A 22,465-nucleotide genomic window follows, 5' to 3' on the forward strand; every position below is an offset into this window, starting at 1 on the left:
ATGACATGCTGCAGCTCAACACAATAGCACACTGACTGGCTGGCAGTGAGTCTATGAGTCTTGCTTCTCCTCCTACTCTGCATGCTGTAAGTGTAAACACAGTAAAAAATGCTTCCCCTGTAATCTCTGCGCCTGATGTCAATGTTTCACTTTGCTTCATGAGAGAACTGGCCATGTCCCTAGTCTACAAAGATATTCTAAAATGGCCTGAAGACATTTTTTGATATCCCCTAGTAAAGATCATAAGTGGGCTTGAGTGATTTTTCAAAATGGCTGTTTTATTTAATCAGTATCAAATCTTCAACCATGCTGTCAATCAGGCTGTTTAGTTGATGAAAAGTATCCACTCTTTGGTTTGGTGTCTTACACTAAACATGGGCAAGAGAAGCAAAGGAAAGAGTTGTCTGAGGAATGCAGACAGAACATTATGCCCAAGCATGTTAAGGTCAGAGGCGGCAAGACCATCTCCAAGCAGCTTGATGTGGACAATGTGACAACAGGTGTAATTTCTTTATTTATTTAATGTAAGGTCCATAGCACTGAAGCCAATCTTGTTGGACATGGCCGCTAGAAGAAAATCCAACCCTTAACAGTCATAGTAGGTGGACTGAAAGCTAAACAATCAAGGATAACTTCCAAAGAGATACAAGATGAACTCCTAGGTCCATCAGTGTCTGATGACTTCATCCACTCTATGAGTGACAGTAGGTCTAAAGGTGCCTATACACGGTTCATTAAAATTATTCAATATTCCCGTTTATTCGACCAAAATGATCTAATCAAATGAAAGTTTAAAAGAATTGCGTTTTTATCCCGTTTTTTTCAATAAAAATACGATCAGACATGTTAGGAAAATCTTTATAGTCGATCTAAGAGAGGAATCGAACAAAATTATCAAATTGCACCATGTATGGGCACCATAACAAAAGATCCAGGAGGATTTTACGGTTACAAAAAAAGTACATGAAGAAGCCAGAATGGAATATGCTAAAATGCACAATGATTCAGGGATCCTCTAACAGTATAATGAACCAAAACACACAGCTAAAAGCATCCAAGAATGTCTAAGTGGCCTTCTATGAGCTCTGATTTGGAATCTATGGAATATCTAAGGAAAGAAAAGAAACAGTCTGCAGAAGGTACCCATCAAACCTGATAAAGCTCAAGCAGTTTGCTCTAGAAGAGTTCAATTAGCTTTGAAAGGTTTCGAAATGTAATTAGGGTTGATTCACGAAAGCCCGATACAATAGCCATGTGCAGACAGGACACTGCAATTTTTCAGGTATTTATTCAAGTAATGTTGTGCGCATTGTGCATATGGGGCAATTCTCATTATGTATACAATGCGCGTTACACAAATGGCAAAAAACCCTAAAGCAAAGCCAGGCATGTTGTGTTAAATATGGAATGAACAATAACAAGTTTCAAGCACTTCTGTCAGCTTTAAAGAGGAGCTGTTAGGTATAGGGTCTCAGAGAAAATAAACACATATATCAGTAGCTAAAGATTGGCTGTACTTACATTACATATGCATTTCACTGTCCACGTTTGGATTTCACAGAATTTGTATATAGTATATGCAGAGAATGATGCTCCTGACAGCTCATGGCAGGCTCCATGTTTTTCTGTCAAATGTGTCGTCATGTCCTGCCTGCTTCCTGATCACAGAAAAGCTCTTACTTGAACAACACAGTGTGCAGTGAATATTAATGAGCCATGTGGCTAGGAACAATAGCTGACTCCTGCAGTGTACTCTGCCGGGAGATTTATCAGTGCTACGCGCTGGACTGATTACAAGCTGCTGTAACGTCTCATTAGCAGCCGAGGGGAGGGCCCCAGAATGCTTTGCAGTATAGTATGCGGCTTGCGTCCTCTTGGGTTTTAACAGCCTTGCTGATAAGCACACATCAAAGGTAACTGAGATTTTTATCTTCACTAATGGCTTTTGGGCTTCCTTCTAAACTGTTTAACACAGGAGAATAGAGGTTTAAATTAGCTTCTGCAGCCTGACAGTTACTCTTTAAGTTATTACAGTTGTGGGTTTTATTTTATCTTCTACAGAAGGGTACCAACAAATATGTCCATGTGTACAACACTTATACATTCAGAAAAGAGCAAAAAACTTACCACATAGAAAAGGTTAAGGTTATCAGCTCTTCCATAACAAAGGTCCAAAAGAGTCACAGGACTTTTTGTTGCTTGCCTTCCAGTCATTATCCACGGCAGCGCAAGGTTTTCCAAAGATGTTGTCTGCCACCAATTTAAAAAAAATATTTAAAATTTTCAGGTAAGCTAAACGATTTATATACGGTATCTCCACACAAGAATGGCACTGCAGCACAACATCTAGAATATCTGTAACTAATACTAAGGCACATTTCACCATATAAACAGCAAATTCTGTCTTCTGCTTTCTATATACAATTCAACAGGTCAGAATGCTATGAGCTAAAATGAGTTACTCAATGAAAAGGGCCAGAACCGAGCTTTCTCTGGACTATTGTCTTTCGGTGATAGTGAAATGGTGAATTATGTCTAAGCCTACTGTTTAACAGTGAGAAGGTATAAATTTGTTGTACACAAATTCGCAAATTCTAGTTTGACAGGACCCAGGAATTTTGCTGCAAAAAAAATTTGTCCATGGATCAGCAGATTTAGAAGACGACTCATTTACTGATCAGCAGTAACTACTTTCCTGTTCCATCACCTGCAAAGTTCAGGTTCCTTTTAAAATGGAATTTGTATAGCGGCTGAAGTTTAGAAATACAGTCTCACATTTTTATTTTCAGTTTGTTAACCATTAGTACTACATATACAATGAATTCTCATACATTTATTTCCAGGCCAAATTTGTTTAAGACCATCACATTTATAAAAAGAGACCATTTAATTGGCAATCTAACAATCTGCTGTACGAGGTTATTACACTAAAGTGCTATTTAAAGAGACACTGAAGCAAAAAAAAAATGATGATATTATGATTTGTATGTGTAGCACAGCTAAGAAATAAAACATTAAGATCAGATACATCAGTCTAATTGTTTCCAGTACAGGAAGAGTTGAGAAACTCCAGTTGTTATCTCTATGCAAACAAGCCATTAAGCTCTCCGACCAAGTTAGTCCTGGAGAGGGCTGTTATCTGACTTTTATTATCTCAACTGTTCCTGGACTATTTACTTTTCCTCTGCTAGAGGAGAGGTCATTACTTCACAGACTACTCTGAAAGACTCATTTTGAATGCTGAGTGTTGTGTAATCTACACATATTATAAAATGATGCAATGTTAGAAAAAACACTATATACCTGAAAATAAAAGTATGAGAATATTTTCTTTGCTGCTAATCTTCTAGTAATTATTCATAGTACACAACCAATTCACTATATCATATTTTTTTTTTTCGCTTCAGTGTCTCTTTAACAGAAATCATTGCAGTCTTGGATAGTTATAATCCCATAAAGAAACATATCCGTCATTTTAGCTGATTACCAAAAATATGACAATCTACAGATTTCTGGAAAAGTGCTGTTACTTCTGCAGAGATAATGGCACTTTTCTGGCAATCTGCAGATGGCCAATTTTACAGCAAAGCATCCAGATGAACTAACCAGCATAGGTGTGAAAGTAAAAACATCTGAAGATCCTTGGATGGGTGTTTCTTGTTAAAGCATCATGTAGCTGTGATATGCAAACTTTGACCCAATCACCAAAATTGAATGCTTCCCCTTTGTAGTCGTCCATCTTGGTCATGGATTGATCAGAGGACTCAAAGTAAGGAAGTAAGTCTGGACTAGGGTAAGTCTGCAGAACTTTAACATTTGCACTGTAGAGTGTTCCAAATTTTAGGGCATTCCAAAGGCAAATGCAGCTGCCCAGCATCCCCCTTCAGACCGAGGCCAGTGCAGTGACTGGTGACAGGCACGGGTTGAGACACCAGAATATCTGCAGCACCTCACACCACTGCCCCCTTTCTTTCTATGCTACAGTTGACTTTGGATGGAGAAGCAGCGTGTGTACAGAGCATGGAGCAGCTCTTAGGAACTTACAGAGGAACTCCAGTGAAAATAATGTAATAAAAAAGTGCTTCATTTTTACAATAATTATGTATAAATGATTTAGTCAGTGTTTTCCCATTATAAAATCTTTCCTCTCCCAGATTTACATTCTGACATTTATCACATGGTGACATTTTTTACTGCTGGCAGGTGATGTAAGTGGAAGGAGATGCTGCTTGCTTTTTTGGCAGTTGGACCCAGCTGTAAACAGCTGTTATTTCCCACAATGCAATGAGGTTTACAGACAGGAAACGGTCAGGACCATGGTCCTGACATCCCACTGTGGGAGGGGTTTCACCACAATATCAGCCATACGGAGCCCCCTGATGATCCGTTTGAGGAAAGGAAAGTGTTTCTCATGGGAAAGGGAGTATCAGCTACTGATTGGGACGAAGCTCAATTCTTGGTCACGGTTTCTCTTCAACAGAGTCAGGTATGAGCACAGCCCTGTTCCTGTGTGTGAATGCTTCACTTTCCCCTTCATTACGAATGTTGGCTGTCATTATTATCTGTATCCAAACTGCTCCTGGTCGATCCCGTTGTCGATCGGGAGCAGATCGGACATTTAGGAAAGAATTGTCAGATCATGTCAGTTGGATGGGAAATTGCATTATGTGTACCCAGCATGAGGTCCTACCATATTATTATAATGCATTGGGCGTGGCTGAGGGAGACCTTTTAGGAAACTCCCCTTGAAAATCCTAGGTTTGCCTCTGCATTAAAAAGAATTTGCAAGTGAGTGTGTGGGCGTGTCTAGTTGTCTGCATTACACTTTCATATACAGGTGAGTACAAGTAGTTTCAGTGTGTGGGTCCTCTGACATCCATTGAAAGGTGAAAGTATAGCAGAAATCATCTGTGCAGAGATATATCATTAGGAGGCATACCGCAATAGACACTCATTCAGTCATATTTGTATCCGTGGCAGTACCTCAGCCTTAAGATGGTTCTCAAATTTCTAGTGGACAATAATGAGCTGAGTGCTGTAAATCAGTTAACATCCACTCCATAAGTACGTGGAAAGAGTTTAACTCCTTCCCGTGACTTTGCTTTACTAGACACAGGAGAAAACAAAAGGCACTGGAAAGAAAAGCAAGGGTTTGCTTTCTTAAAACAGAAAAAATTTGCGATAATTCAGGTTGGAGTGAGCTTGAGCTGTCTCCCAGTGCATCACTGCTGAATATATGCAAATTAACCATTGTTGCCCTTAGAAGCAGCAGTCATTACACTGCCATATTGGCTGCGAACCTTAACAGCTATTTAATTTTTATGTAGACATAGATAGTAGTTTTGATTAGGGATGTTTTATAAAAGGAAAACTGAAATAAAAAGTAACTGTAAGGAAAATAAAGTAATAAATATAATTGGTTATATTTTACAATATTCACTTATACAGTATATTATTTACTCTGTGTTTGCCCATTGTAAAATCTTTTCTCATCACGATTTACATTCTGAAATTTATCACAGGTAACTACATCTTTACTCCTGTGAGTTGATCTTTGTGGAGTGTTCGTATACTGAGAGTTCTATGCACCGAGAGAGAGATCGCTTGCTTGACAGTTGGAAACGGCCCATATTTCCCACAATTCAATGAGGTTTACAGACAAGAATACTGTCAGTACCATGGCCCTGACATCACACTGTGGGAGGGGTTTCACAAAAATATCAGGCGTACAGATTTATCTGATAAGCTATTCGATAAAAGGTAAAGATTTCTTGTCGGAAAGGGGGCATTGGCTAAGGATTGGGATGATGTTCAATCCTGAGTTAAATCTTCTCTTTAAGGCTACTTGCACACCAAGACGTTGCGTTAGGTGCTACGTTAAGGTCGCATAACGTGCACCTAACGCAAGGCCTGGTGCTCTTCGATGTGGACGTCAGAGTGAGCCACGTTGTGCAGCTCACTCTGGCATCCGTGATGCGTACTCTTCGACGCATGCGGCATCACGTGGTCCCGCCGGCTAATCGCCGCACAGAGCGGCCGCTCCAGGAAGTAAACACTGCACGTCACAACGTGCAGTGAATATTAATTAGCCATGTGCCTGGCCGCTCTCCGCTCCTCCCCAACATGACTGCGCATGTGCAAACAGTCTAACGCATCTTAAGCCACTGTAACGCCGTAGCATGCTGCACTTTCGGAAGAACGTGCAGCGTTACATGTAACGCAACGTGGGCAGTGTGAACAGCCCATTTGTGTTACATTGCTGTGCGTTGGGGGAGCGTTACAGGTTGCACTAACGTGCACCTGTAACGTCCCTGTGTGTAAGCAGCCTCAATCTGCAGAGCCTTTATTTACAGAATACAATTCTTTGAAAAGGATCATGTACTCTAATAATACTATTAATAATAATAGTACTTTGGATAGGAGGCGCAGGAATGTCACACGCCACCCAAGCCACCAGCTGGGCATGACTAGGTTACACTTGGTTACTGCTCAGAAATGTTTCCATTTCAAATGCTTGCTGCAACTGAAGGACCTGTTTTGCTATGGCAGTTTTATTTAAAAAAAAAAAAAAAAAAAAGAACAGTGACCTGTGTTTGTGCTTTCAAAATGTTCTGCCAGTGTGGGAAGAAGCATAAATACTGCGAGATGCCAGCTTCACAGTAAGGAAAACTCCCTCTCTGCAGTTAAGTAAAACACATTTGGCTTCTAATTTTAGTTGGTGTGTAAGTTCTTTATATCATAGTTCAAAAAAGGTAGATGGGAGTGTTTGTAGCACTGGCTGGTCTCCAGTGTTTCCCTGTAACAGTAAAGCCTTCTGGTATAGAAATAGGCCAACACTACGTTGTCCAGGAAAATGAGCTTTACTTCCAAGCTTTTACATTCACCAAAAAAACAAACGGAAAACTGATGGAAACAAATCACGCACATGACTTATTAGTGATTCCCCAAGCACAGGGATAGAATACTAAACAAATATTATGGGGCATATGCAAGAAGGCGGGAAAAGCCTTTTTTTTCCAAAGCATGGCAAAGTTTTCATTGATTTTATTTATCACCACATTTATAAAACTATATGAAAGTGAAGATTTTGTCATTGTTAAAACCGAAACCGAATGAATGTGAACTCTTCAGTTCTCAAGATTCCTCAAACATTGGTTTTGGTTAGTAAACTGGTAACAATGCAGTGGGATGCATTACCCCATCCTGGCAGACTTGAGTTGGATTCCACCTAAGCGTGCAGGTATAGGCGGAAGATGTAGGACTCCCAGGGCAGCATGATACGCAGTAGTAGGTGGTATTGGAGGTGGAGAGTTTCGTCATTGCGTCATTTAAACTGGGTAGGTGTTAGCCATGGTGCACTTAGAGCCTCTGCAGCTCCGCAAAGCTCGAAACGTTTGTAAGGCATAGTTACCCCCAAGCAAACACTGCCCCACAGCCGCACCAGCCTGGGTATGTAAAGCACCTTTCACTGAATCTTAACATTATGATAGAATTGGAGTTGTGAATAAAGGAAAATTCCCATAGAGCAGCAGTGCTGGGAGTTGTGCTTTCTTTCTCCTAGATCTTTATCGATTTTATTGGTGGTTGTTTCAATATCTCCCATAGCACCCAGAAATGGAATCGGTCACGACGTGCATGCGTCCAGGTAATTTACTCTCTAATTGTGATTGGCTTATAACAATGAGAACTGTTGCTTTTGAAAACCTGTAGTGTAATCATAGTGCTTGCTACTTTTTCTCCCTTGTAATCATATAATTACAAAATACAATTGGCCCCCTATTTAAAAGAAGGTTCAGTTTCGGGAGGGTATTTGTAAGTCGAATTTGTTTCTAATTCAAGACATATTATACAGGCATGTGCGATTAATTGATTATCTCTCTGGCAACTCAGGAATTTTACATACAGTATAAACAATGGTATTTGGTTGTTTTCAGTGTGCTTTAAACAACTTAAAGAGACTCCGTAACAAAAATTGCATCGTGTTTTTTATCATCCTACAAGTTCCAAAAGATATTCTAATGTGTTCTGGCTTACTGCAACACTTTCTGCTATCACAGTCTCTGTAATAAATCAATGTATCTTTCCCCTGTCAGACTTGTCGGCCAGTGTCTGGAAGGCTGCCAAGTTCTTCAGTGTTGTGGTTCTGCTATGAACTCCCCCTTTCAGGCTCCTCTCTGCACACTGCCTGTGTGATATTTAGATTAGATTAGTGCAGCTTCTCTCTGCTCTCCTATCTTTTACAAGCTGGATAAAGTGTCTTCTGAGCTGGCTGGGCTTTCACATACTGAGGACATTCAGACAAGGGCAAAGCTGTTTGCAGGAAGAAAAGAGCAGCCTGAAACTTCAGTGCATGAGAGCAGAAGGGGGAAAGAAACACACAAATGATCTCTTGAGATTCAAAAGGAAGGGTGTATACAGCCTGCTTGTGTATGGATGTATGTTGTATGTGTGGACATACTGTACATCAACCTACTTCCTGTTTTGGTGGCCATTTTGTTTGTTTATAAACAAACTTTTTAAAACTGTTTTTAACCACTTTTAATGCGGCGGGGAGCGGCGAAATTGTGACAGAGGGTAATAGGAGATGTCCCCTAACGCACTGGTATGTTTACTTTTGTGCGATTTTAACAATACAGATTCTCTTTAATGAACAAAAAGATATCTTGAATCAAGTTTCCGTGGCGCCATATGTTATATAACTGCTTAGAACTTATTGGCCCTGATTCAATTAACTTTTTCCTGAGTTTTTACACAGATGTGATTTCATCCTCTGTATAAAATAGCCTTGTCAGCACCTGCCATCTGAAAAGGTATTTAAAAGTTAATAAGTAAAAATTATTCTGACGAAATACAACTTTTTTTAAAGTGGACCTTAACTCTTGCACAGAACAGAAGGAAAACATAGAAAAATGCACCCCGTATGTATTTAGAGAGTTTAGCCTGTCTAACTTCTCCTCAGCTGTGACTAATCACAACTGTCATTTGATCTCTCAGCCATGTCAGCTGCCTGCCACGGCAGAGCAGCTAATTGGTAAACACAGGATGTGAACAATGAGTCTGATAAGTCTAATAGCTATTTTCCAACCCTATTGATAAAATACTTGAAAAGCTCTCACCAGGCAAGGAATTACTCAAAATCAGTTTGCTATTAACTTTTTACTATTCTGCAGTGCTTTTTTAATTGCCAAGTGCTGCAAAATTATTTGTTAGATAAGATGAAAGATTATCTCCCTGAAGAAAAGTTAATAGAATATGGCCAATAACTGGTAACTGAAACTGGGCCCTTGACTCCAGCCCACTAGATTGCTCACACCTCACTGCTCAAAATAGCGATCACACTGTAATCAGCACATTTTGCTTGTATAGAATGTCATTGATCAGATATATCCTGCACTCTCGAGATCAGATTGTATACTGTATATGTCCTGGTAGGGCTCGTTTGTACCATATGTGAATTTTCTCGTTTTCGTACAGGGAAAGTCTGCGTGTCAATGAAAGTCTATAGGCTTGCTTCCATACCAAGTTTTTTCATTTGCATTTCTTTGCAGGGAAAAGAAAAACCTGCTGCATTCTTTCGTATGCCACACATGTTCGCTTCTGAATTGTGCATAATTATTCTCGGAGACTCTGCATGCGAAAATCGAAAATTTGCATATATTTTACAAAGAAAGCAAAGGAGGAAGTTGTGATATATGTTAGACGCATAAGAAAATTCACAAAAACTCTATATTATGGGGAAAAATGGCTATGCTTATCTGAGTTTATTACAGATACACTGGTGTACTTCTATTAACATCTGTATTTAATGTCTCTAGTTTGAGAACCATTAGCTGCTCTAGCGATGATCAATGGGATGCTAATAAGTCTGGTTTGCATGCACATTTAAAGGGACACTTAAAGGGGAACTGAAGAGAGAGGTATATGGAGGCTGTCATGTTTATTTCCTTTTAATCAATACCAGTTACCTGGCGGCCCTGCTGGTCTATTTCTCTGCAGTAGTATCTGATTAAAACCAGAAACAAGCATGCAGCTAGTCTTGTCAGATCAGACTTATAAGTCTGAACCACTGAAACACCTGATCTGCTGCATGCTTGTTCAGGGGCTATGGCTAATAGTATTAGAGGCAGAGGATCAGCAGGGCTGCCAGGCAACTGGTATTGTCTAAAAGGAAATAAACATGACAGCCTCCATATACCTCTCTCTTCAGTTCCCCTTTAAGCCAGGAATGAAAAAAAAAATCAGTTTTACTTGCCTAGGGCTTCTACCAGCCTCCTGCAGCCGTCCCGTGCACTCGCCAGGGGCAAACATGGGAACACTACACTACAGTATAATAATATAGTAGGACATGATTGATGCTGGCCACACAATGCAATTTCCCATCTGACTGATAGGATCTGACATTTTTTTCGAAATGTCTGATCTGTTCCTGATCGACAACGGGATCGATCAGGAGCAATTTGGATACAGATATAACGAGGACAGCTGACATTGCTAATTAAGGGGAAAGTGAAGCATTCACACAGCAGGGCACATGGCTGTGCTCATACCTGACTGTAAAGTTCCCCAGAGCTGCTCAATGCTCTGTACACACACTGCTGCTCCATGCTCTGTACACACGCTGCTTCCAAAGTCAACTGTAGCAGGGAAAGAAAGGGGACGAGGTGGGCCCCACATAGTGCAGGCAGCAGCATGGTGCGGTGAGTGGCAGGATGCCTACAGATGTCTCGACTTGTGCCTGTCCCCAGACACTGCACTGGTTCTGGTCTGAGGGGGGATTCTGGGCAGCTGTAATCCCCCCTGCGTTTGCCAATGCTCGCAGTCACTCACAGAGCCTCCGGTCACCCGCCGACAGCTAGTTTAGTTTTCACTGACAGGCCCTGACAGGGAGTTGGTGGAGTTTCTATGCCTACGCAGGCCTGGCCATGTGTATCCTTCTTCATGTTCGTGTCCTCAATAGCGCCCTGCACAGACGCAGGACACTATTGCAGATGATATCACAAAGAAAAATACTCGTGGCCAGGCCTATTAGGCCTGTCAGCGCAAACGAAACTAGCTGGCAGCGGGGGACCGGAGGCTCCGTGAGCGACTGCGAGGGCACGGAACGGCTGGTAGAAGCCCCAGGAAAGTAAAACTGATTTTTTATTCCTGGCTTAAAGGAATACTATCGATGTATGCATTTATTTGTAAATGCTGTATGTTGTAGCACACATTAGGGCAAGTACTAGGAGCAATTTGATTCCTCACACAGCTGTTCCTCTCAGCTGTAAAATTCTCCGTCAGTTTTGGCGTCAGTGTTGGATACAAAATGTATCTAATACTGAGCTCCCAGAGGGCTAGACCATGTCTCTGCAAAGGGGAGATGCTATCATGCTATCAACTCCTCAGTTTATAGTTTAATTATCACCTTGCTGAAAGAATCTTGTTGATATGGTGGTAAAGGGTTAAAGATTCTAGCAATGTGTGCTTATTATCTTTGCTTCTCTTGACTGATAAAGATACTAATAATGCTAATTGTAGACAGTGGTCTGCCCCTCCCAGCAGCTTGTAAAGTGGATGCAGCCTGGAGTGAATGCCTCAAGCAGGCAGCCAGTCTGAGTGTAAACACAGACTCCTGGTATAGCTAGTTATATTCCAGCAATATTACAGCTCATTTAGTTACCTGCTACCACCTCAGATCAGCCTATTTCTCCTCAGGTCTCCTGCATGCTGTAAGTGACACAGTGAAATATATTTGTGAGCTGTGTGACAGAGTAACCAAGCAGCTCAGGGTGACCCAAACTACTATGAGCTGTGTGAGAAATGAATTTTTAAGCAGGGATAGTGAGAGAGAGACCTGGGTGAATAAATAAAGTGCCCTTAGCACTAGTGGTAATGTGTACACTAATATAGAGTATTAAAAAAAAAAGTCGTTTCAATCGATAGTACTCCTTTAAGTGTCCCTTTAATACAATTTGTATGCATCTTTGAATTGGACCAATCAAATGCACTTCCTGCTGATTATAACTGGCTCAGTTCCAAGTCATTTGCATTAAATCTACAGTAATTTAGTATCTCACAGACCAGAGACGGTCAACTATATTTTCCAAGAAATATAATTTTATTGTTTAGCCTGCTGCTACTGTTTAAATCACATTATATTTAGCAAGGTTTTTTATTGTGTTTTGGACCCTGTTTTTATTTTATTGTAGCATGAAAGTTGTTTTTGATCTTACACTTCCTTGACAGTGATAGGGCATTTTCTAGGTACAATAATGATAAGGGATTTATATTGACTTCCCTGCCAAGTCCCATAGAACCAAATAAAATCTATACTAGTTTCACTCAGGGAATAGGGGAATAAATGCATCTATATTTTCCTCAATGTAGCATCATTCCGGTTTTCTTTGTATAATAATGGTTGTGTGTAATGTGAAGCTCACGTAATTGCCATATCTGTAACGTAACTCACGGAACTACCTTTAATTGTAATTGGTTATAAAATTATTGTATTTACAAAAGGTCTAAAGTTCTTTCCCAGTGATGTCACACTGGCAGTCTGTCTACCATCAATTTCTGCAGAAAATCATACAACAAACAACTATGTAATATCTATATATATCTCCACTAACCTGGCTATCTAAGATATCTAGGGGTGTATTCACTATACGGCCATTTGCATGCTGCATACCTATCACAAGTGCCGGTAAAAAATAATTGATGCATAGTGAATACCCCCTAGCATGAAATACACCCCCTGGATACAGAAGGCCTTACAAGCAGCTGCTAATATCACTGGACAAAACAAATAACGATTTATATTGTGCTTTTCTCCTGGCGGACTCAATAGGTGGTAGCAGTGTTAAAGAGGCTAGCCCAAGGACTCCTTACTCAATAGGTGCTGGCTTACTGAACAGGAGGAGCTGAGATTCGAACTCTGGTCTCCTGTGCCAAAGGCAGAACACTTAAAGTGGGCCCAAATTAAAAATACAAGATTTCAGAAATAAAATCTATTTTCTAAATTATAATAATAAATAGCAGCCTTTTTTAAGCTGCATGATGACAAATATAAAATATTTTACATTTATTGAAGGAACCCCTCCCTTTCTTTCAAATTGCCAGGATTTTTCCGGCAAACTGGTGGAGTAGATGGTGTCCGGCAATGGAGGAATTGCTAATGGTTGCCCCCTGTATAACCCTAGTTATGAAAGAGAAGGGTGAAAAGCATGCACTGAAATGCTCATAGGCTTGAAGGAGTGTTTATTTATCTTTGTATGTGTCAGAGTGGTGCAACTAAATATTTTGAATTAAAAAAATGTTTGGTTTGGGTCCGCTTTAACTCTAACACTGTTCAGCCACTACTAAAACACATTGGGCTCGATTCACTAAAGTGTAATAATGCGTAGCACGGCTGTGATAAGCGCTTTTGCGCTTAGTGAATAACAAATGACTTTGCGCGCAAAGGCAGGATATCACATGATAAACATCAGTATCACGTGATATCACTGCAGATCACGCGAAACGGAATGCAGATCACGCGTTATAACTGCACACAGCACATCACGTGATCCGCTTGAAACTTTGCGCGCGATCAGCATAGAACAAACTCCCCCCCTAAAAAAAACCCCTTTTATATACACACATTAAATAGTCTAATTGAAAACAACAGGAAACTAAATTGCCCACTGCATGTAAAGAATATTGCGCGCAATGAATTATGCTGTATTGAATTAACTCACACTAGCCGACCCGCGGCTTAGCATACGCCGCATAAGGGGGTAGCGGGCAGGAAGGGGGTATTGGGCACAGCGGCAGGGGGGGTCAGACCCCCCCTCCCTCACCTGGGTCCCCCATGTGCGCTCCCCCTGAAGCTTAAGTTCGCGTGAGGAGGTGGGTTGGACCTCCCTCCCTTACCTCGGTCCCCCATGTGCGCTCCCCCTGCAGCTTAACTTTGCGGCGGGGGGGGGGGGGGGGGGGGGGTCGGACCCCCCCTCCCTCACCTGGGTCCCCCATGTGCGCTCCCCCTCCAGCTTAAGTACGCGGTGGGGAGGTGGGTTGGACCCCCCTCCCTCATCTGGGCCCCCCATGTGCGCTCCCCCTCTAGCTTAAGTTTGCGGTGGGGGGGGGGGGTCGGACCCCCCTCCCTCACTTGGTTTCCCCATGTGCGCTCCCTTTACAGCTTAATTTCGCAGCGGGAAGGGGGGTCGGACCCCTCCTCCCTCACCTGGGTCCCCCATCTGCGCTCCCCCTCTAGCTGAAGTTGAGCAGCAGCCGCTACTATTAGTAAGAGGCAGCGGGCGGGGATGACTCACCTCTTCCACGTTCCAGCGTGCGCTCCACTGTCGTCACTTCCTGCAATGCCGCCCACTGTATTGTAACGGACGGCATAGCAGGAAGTGACAACAGTGGAATGCACACTGGAACGCGGAAGAGGTGAGTCATCCCCGCCCGCTGCCAGTGCCTCTTACTATTATGTCTTGTACTTTCAGTGACGCACATACATGTATGAATATTTTTGTAAAATGTCACATTTTTTGCCAGTACCCAGTTAAGCAAAAAATATGACATCTACTGTTCAGTTTTCTAGAAGGCTTGTCTGAAACACTGAAGTGTGCCTGTAGAAGGATCTGTCATCTGATGAGACCACCAGAATAAATGACGTGTCTGGCATATGACAAACACAGCACATCATCGAAAAAACAATGGGCCATATTCACTAGATGCCAGTAACATCACTGTGCACACATAGCACATGGCAAATTTACCAGCATTTACCCAACTGATGGAGCACCTGTTGCACACATAGCGCAACTCGCGTTACTGTGCATTACGCATGTAACACGAGTGATTATGGCCCAATTGGTGGCAATATCATGCTGTAGGGTTGTTTTCATGCAGAAGGCCATGGGAGGCTTATGAAGATGAATGGCAGACTAATAAATGAAGAGAGAGGTTGGTTAAAACGTGATGCAGTCTGCAAGAAACCAGGCAAAAGTCTTGGCAGTGTCTTAATCAGAGTCCAGATCTCAATTCAAGCGAAAATGTGTTGCTGGACTTGAAAAAGGCTGCAGGTAACCTGACATAGCATGATCAGTTTTGCAAAAACATCCAGACACACATATACACTTTAACCAGCAATTCAATGGAAAGGCTACCAGGTCATTATGTTTGAAGCCACAGCTGAACAGTTTAAACCTTCAACGTCATTCTTTCCTGCGCAAATGTTGCAGATTATTACGCTGCATTGGGCTTCCCAAGGGTTAATGAGGTGGAAAGAAGAGTGGCTACAGAATCCGCATAGTGAAGTGTGTAACCGCTTTATGCACGGCTAGAAACAGCTGTACATCTGCCCAGATCAATAAGTCAATATCTTGTAAGAGAATAGCTTGCTAAGATCAAACAAAGAAAGGTTATATTAAAAAATGAAAGATAGGTGAATGTGCTCCGTTCGGTGAAAAAAGTAAATAGGTTTGGAAGAAAGTGATGCTGTGAGCAAACATAGAACTGTTAGCGTTCTGTAGTATGTTTCTAAATAGTATGTTTAAATACTTACTGCAAATACTAGAAAGGGTTACTTATGAAACACTGAGTGGGGTTATTCATTCCATTATGAGAGATTGCTGGTTGGGAATGCCAGACTTACACCTGAAGAATGCCAGCAGAGGTGGAAACACTAGGCATTAGTGCATTGCCTTGGCTCGCAATGGTAGCCAAACATTTTACAGAAACTCATGGCACCAACATTGCTGGCAGCTGGTGTGCAGATCCCATTGGATCACACTGATCATCGCACTGAAATGCATGTAGCAGCCTGTCCTGGAATGATGCTAAACCCCAATCTCCACTACAAAAAAATTAAAAAAAAAACAAAAAACATAGTAAGTCCCCTCTACCCCTCCAAATTGCTGTGTCTGCAAGATGTGGGATTCTCCATCCCAACAACACAAGCCAACTTGGTTTTTGACATTGGTGGGTTATTCTACAAGGGGAAGGGGAAAAAAATGGGGTGAAAATTCTCCCCTCCCACCTGCAAAGCACCCTTGACCAATGTCAAAGACAAAGGCTTCCACCACAACCCACCTGTGGTGCACAAAACGTGGTGATAATAGTATCGGGAGGGACATGGAACTCTATGAAAGCTTCCCCACCATTTGAATAACTAGTTAAATGTAAAAGACACTCCTCAGGACTCCTTGAAAAATATTTTATTATAAAAATGCAACACACACACACACCAAAAAAGAAAATCTTAATAACCTTTATCATAATCCAACACTTACATTCTGTCCCAATTGATTCCTTTTATGGATTCCAATTAGATACCCCCTGTCCACACTGCCACACTCTGCTGCAACTATCATAATGTCTGGTGCTGAAGAAAGCTTACCAAAATGCCCAAAGCAGTACACTAACGCTCAAATCCACTGTTTTAATTCACTAAGCAAAGTTTGACTACGTTATAGCCTCTTTTCCATGAACAGCTGAATTGACCACCTTTCAGCTGCTCCTGTCCACTGGATGGGTGCTTGCTAGCACTAAGCACAGGCGGTAGAAAGATGGCACCCCAAGCAGTTGCACCTGGGCACAGTTGTTGTGTTCAGCTGCAACCTGAGGCACATGTGATTTAAACAAACGCTGCCATTCATGTAATTGCAGCCAAATGGTGCTTGTGGCCGGCAGTCGGGCAACTCAACTGCTCTAAAAATTAGCATTTCAGCTATACATGGAAAGGAGGCCTAAATTAGCAAAAAATGAACCAGCAGGTATAGTGTGTTTGATGCAGGCCAATTGGCACCTAAAGTTGAACAAAAAATGAAAAAAATAAATGAAAAGGTTTTTTTTTTTTTTTTTAGAACATACCCTTTAACCCCTTCAGCCTTCAGTCGTTTTTCCCCTTATGCATCCGAACAATTTTTGCCTCCCATTTATTCGCCAATAACTTTATCACTACTTATCACAATGAGTTGATCTAGATCTTGTTTTTTCTGCCACCAAGTAGGCTTTCTTTGGGTGGTACATTTTGCTAAGAATTATTTTTTTTCTAAATGCATTTTAACAGGAATATTAAGAAAAAAATGGAAAGAAAATCATTATTTCTCAGTTGTCGGACATTATAGTTTTAAAATAATACATGCTACATGCATCGTTAAAACCTAAATATTTTATTTGCCCATTTGTCCCAGTTATTACACAATTTAAATTATGTCCCTATCACAATGTATGGCACCAATATTTTATTTAGAAATAATTATGCATTTTTTCAATTTTGCGTCCATCACTATTTACAAGCTTATAATGAAAAAAATAATAGTAATATACCCTCTTAACATTCACATTAAAAAAAAACTCGGATCCTTAGGTAACTATTTATGTTGTTTTTTTATTTTATTTTTTTACTGGTAATTAAACATTTTATGTGGGTGTTTTTGGGACAGTGTGGAAGGTAAACTTAATTTTAGTGTAAGTGTATGTATATTTATTAAAAAAAAGTATGTAGATGTAGTTTTACTATTTGCAAGGAGTTTTGAATCAGGACGATACCATTTATTGGCTAACTTAGAGATGAAAAATCAGTGAACTTTCGGCTTATAAAAAGCCTTCATCGGACTGGTTCCTGACAAAAACTGAAAAACACAGCTTATATACACTGAGGCCTAGTGCACACCAAAAACCGCTAGCAGATCCGCAAAATGCTAGCAGATTTTGAAACGCTTTTTCTTCTTTTTCTGTAGCGTTTCAGCTAGCATTTTGCGGTTTTGTGAAGCGTTTTTGGTGTAGTAGATTTCATGTGTTGTTACAGTATTGTTACAGTAAAGCTGTTACTGAACAGCTACTGTAACAAAAAACGCCTGGCAAACCGCTCTGAAGTGCCGTTTTTCAGGGCGGTTTGCGTTTTTCCTATACTTAACATTGAGGCAGAAACGCATCCTCAATCCAAAATCTGCAGCAGCCCGGGAGTATGCGTTTCTGCAAAACGCCTCCCGCTCTGGTGTGCACCAGCTCATTGAAATACATTACCCTAGCGGATCCGCATCCGCAAGCGGATCGCAAACCGCAGCAGAACCGCTCTGGTGTGCACTAGGCCTGACAGAGGTTGTCTTGTTTCTCCCACATAAATTCCTTTGGGGCATTTGTACACATGATCAGGTATACCACATTAGATGAGTCACAGGAAAAGGTGCCTTGTACTTTGTATTCCTGTTGTATACCTGATATTAGTACCCTGTCAGTGGAATGAATGTGTTTACAGGTCCCACACCTTTTCCCTTGGCAGGGGAATGTTCCATTCTGTTCTGACCTATTTAAAGGGGAACTGAAGAGAGAGGTATATGGAGGCTGTCCTGTTTATTTCCTTTTAGACAATACCAGTTGCCTGGCAGCCCTGCTGATCCTCTGCCTCTAATACTATTAGCCATAGCCCCTGAACAAGCATGCAGCAGATCAGGTGTTTCAGTGGTTCAGACTTATAAGTCTGATCTGACAAGACTAGCTGCATGCTTGTTTCTGGTTTTAATCAGATACTACTGCAGAGAAATAGACCAGCAGGGCCGCCAGGTAACTGGTATTGATTAAAAGGAAATAAACATGACAGCCTCCATATACCTCTCTCTTCAGTTCCCCTTTAAGGAACTCCTCACTTTCATCTGCCTAAGATTGGGTGGCTGTCGGAACGCTAGGAGGGGAGGTTCAGGGAATATCTCTTTCAGTCTCTGATCCTTGTGTAGAACAGGATGAAATTATTTTGCAATCTTTCTTAAGATTTCCAGGCGTGGGTTGTAGGTCATTACCAGTGGATTCATCCTCTAATGGCTGAGACGCAAATCAAGAAAGCTAACAACATCCCTAGGACTCAGCTCCTGGAGTACAAGCAGAACCAGGAAGAGAGCAACGTTCCACTGGTAGTCACCTACAACCCACGCCTGAGAAAGAAAGATTGCTTTCTCGGGCGTGGGTTGTAGGGGACTTAAAGAGAACCTGCACTGAGTAAAAATATTTAAAATAAACACGAGGTAACTTCAAATGAACATTACATAGTTACCTTGCCATCAGTTCCTCTCAGAAGCTCACCATTTTCTTCTGACAATAATCCCTTCCAGTTCTGACAATATTTTGCCAGATCTGAAATATATCAGTTGCTGTCAGTAAAATATCGGTTGCTGTCAGTTATAGCTGAGAGGAAAACTGATGTGGCAGGTAATGTCCATGTGTCCCTATGGCTCAAGTGGGCGATGTTACAGTTTAACTGTGTGCTGACAAGAAAGCGGTTATGGGTAATGGCCATTTTCAAAATGGAGGACGGAAAATTCCCTTGATCACAGTGGACAAACCGGATGCAGGAAAGGAGAAAGACACTGAGGAGTAGACTACATGGAAGGTATGTATGACTTGTGTATGCTTATTTTGACTTTTAATTTTCAGTTCAGGTTTTCTTTAAATAGGCCAGAACAGAATGGAACATTCCCCTGCCAAGGGAAAAGGTGTGGGACCTGTAAACACATTCATTCCACAGACAGGGTACTAATACCAGGTACACAACAGGAATACAAAGTACAGGGCACCTTTTCCTGCGACTCATCTAATGTGGTATACCTGATCATGTGTACAAAATGCCCCAAAGGAATTTATGTGGAAGAAACAAGACAACCTCTGCGTGATCGCATGACACACCACAGGTTCACTATTAACAGCAGAAAAGAGGATATTACAAAATATACTGATCTCCCAATACCAACAAACTTTTGTTTACCTGGACACAGTTTAAGCGATTTACGCGTCACTGTATTAATGGGTGGCTTCAAATCGGAAAACATGAGACTAACACAAGAAACAAAGTTTATACATTGGTTCAAAACTGTAGAAGATGTTTTAAACAAGGACTTTAACTTCATGTGCTGGTACAATGAGTTTTAAATGCCACAATTCTTTTAATCTTTCTATCTTTTCATTCATTTTTTTGTGCCATATGCTGTGTAAGATGGTGTTCACTGTCACTAGTCATTTTATTTGCTTTCATGTGCTGGTTTTAAAGAGACTCTGTAACAAAATTTTCAGCCTTAGTTCTTCTATCCTATAAGTTCCTTTGCCTGTTCTAATGTGTTCTGGCTTACTGCAGCTTTTCCTAATTGCACAGTGGCTGTGTTAGCTCGGTTATATGATCTAATCTGTTTTCTTCTGTCGGCACAGTCGGGCTAAGGCTAGAATGTGTTGAATGTGCAGGGCTGGTTAGTTTGTTTGTAAACACTGCCTAAAACTGGCAATTACAAGCCACGTTTGCAGCAGAGAGTTGCAGAAACAGCACAGAGAACATAATGAATAGAATGGTATGCTTTTTGCTGTAAAAATTTTAGAGTACAGATTCTCTTAAAAATGTTACAATTCTCTTTGGCTTAGAATTAATGGTGCATGTAACCAGCCCAGTTACAATTTGAACTCGGAATTTACGATGTCTCCCCATCACTAGTCTACTTTATGTTATGTTGAGGGAACTGTTGATCTTACCAATTTAGCCAGGATGCCTGGGAAAGCCTCCTGAGCAACAGTTAAGGCATCTAACTACATTTATGTCTGCTAAAGAATGTTTCTCCTCTCTATGTCAGTGTATACAAGCTGTGTTTTTCAGTTTTTGTCAGGAACCAGTCCGACGAAGGCTTTTTATAAGCCGAAAGCTCACTGTTTTTTCCTCTCTAAGTTAGCCAATAAATGGTATCATCCTGATTCAAAACTCCTTGCTTTTACTGATGGCTAACATGGTACAACACTCTACTGCTTCTGTTTTACTATTTGAAAATGAATTTTTTTTTTTCGATCCCGCAAGCATAACAAGTACACTTACAGGCCGCGCAGAGGGGACGTAACACTTAGAAAATTTGCGGCTTCTCATAGAAATTGTCAGTCTTTCTAACGGGGACTTAGATCAATGAATGGGAACCCATTCATGGATCTCCGGGCTAACGGGAGGCGGCACGGGAGCAAGCGGGCGCATGGGATCGTCCGCGGGAGCGTGCAGCAGCCTTTTGGACGTAGCAGCTACATCCAAAAAGGCTTAAATGGTTAATAAATTAATGTAAAATAGTTTTTAAAGATTTTTTTTATCTTACTTTTCATATGAGAACATGCCCATAACCCTTAGACTGCTGCAGACATCTATACGTGTTCTGTGCTTTCACATCCATATGCCATGGACGTGTAAAGGCATTATAGTACAAAACTACTTCCCCCAATGACATCTGAAAGGCACTTAGTAGAGAGTTTAGGCTCAGTGCCATCTTTCTACTTAACTGGAAAGATGCAAATCATTCTAGGATGATGCAGAACTATGCAAATATTACTGCAAATCTATGCAGCTTGAAAACGGGCCAAAAAATTGGTTTAACTTTAAGAAGTGATTAGTCCATTTTACAATAGAAGTTTATAATAATTAGCATGTGTCTGTATCATAATAATTAGCACAATTCTCAATCATCTCAAAGTTTTTTAACCTCAATGACAATGTCTTCCAATGAATGTGGACTGCGGTACATTGTAAATTTAGCCAAGACATTTAATAAACAAAATTCAAACACAGAAGGCACTGACATGTAGCTTTTAAAAAAAATAGCTGGCAGTATAAGGGTTAATATCAATGTAAATATAAAGGATATTTAGCAATTAGTTCCACCCATTTACTGTAAACTGTAACATCAATCTACACCCATTTTTACAGCTGAGCTGATTCATAAAGGTCTATCTAGAATTTGTGAAACAAACCTCTGCACATAAGACCTGTCCAATTGCCTCAGCTATCATGAGGCGCTCTCACCGCTTATTGTTGACTTTATTTTACAAAGAATGTAGAAGTTTAGTCAAGGTTTGGCGTTTAGTGAAAGGCGAGCACAGATGGAGCATGAGGACGCCCCAAGAGACCTGTGAAGCCGATATATGATTCAGCACACGGTCATCCAATTAAAACTGATATTAACCACTTAAGGCCGAAGGGTTGAAATTTTTTTACATCCGAGCAACTTTCACCCCCCATTCATTTGCCAATAACTTTATCACTACTCATCACAATTAATTGATCTATATCTTGTTTTTTCCGCCACCAATTAGGCTTTCTGTGGGTGGTATATTTTGCTAAGAGCCACTTTTCTGTAAATGCATTTTAACAGGAAGAATAAGTAATAAATAAAAATTCATTATTTCTCAGTTTTCAGCCATTATAGTTTTAAAATAATACATGCCTCCATAATTAAAACTCACGTATTGTATTTGCCCATATGCCCCGGGTATTTCACCGTTAAAATTATGTCCCTATCACAATGTATGGCGACAATATTTTATTTGGAAATAAAGGTGCATTTTTTCCGTTTTGCGTCCATCACTGTTTAGAAGCCCATAATTTATTAAATCATATTGATATACTCCTTTGACATGAATATTTAAAAAGTTCAGACCCTTAGGTTACTATTTATGTTTTTTTTTTTATTATTGTAATTTTTTTTTTTTTTTT

General features: G+C 40.8%; 1 protein-coding gene across 8 annotated transcripts in view; it reads right to left on the reverse strand.

Annotated features, from left to right (window-relative positions):
- LOC137526635 (uncharacterized) overlaps positions 1–22,465 on the reverse strand; it is a 187,142-nt gene that overhangs the window by 95,762 nt on the left and 68,915 nt on the right. For all 8 annotated transcript variants that reach the window (XR_011023118.1, XR_011023117.1, XM_068247486.1 and 5 more), the window contains exon 8: positions 2,128–2,250. Coding sequence is in view for 6 of the 8 variants with exons in the window: in XM_068247486.1 (XP_068103587.1) it covers positions 2,128–2,250 (123 nt within the window). In the remaining 2 variants the exon portion in view is untranslated. The remainder of the gene's footprint in view (positions 1–2,127; positions 2,251–22,465) is intronic.

The sequence above is a fragment of the Hyperolius riggenbachi genome, chromosome 1 (genome assembly GCF_040937935.1).
Source record: "Hyperolius riggenbachi isolate aHypRig1 chromosome 1, aHypRig1.pri, whole genome shotgun sequence".
Classification (NCBI taxonomy): Eukaryota; Metazoa; Chordata; class Amphibia; order Anura; family Hyperoliidae; genus Hyperolius; species Hyperolius riggenbachi.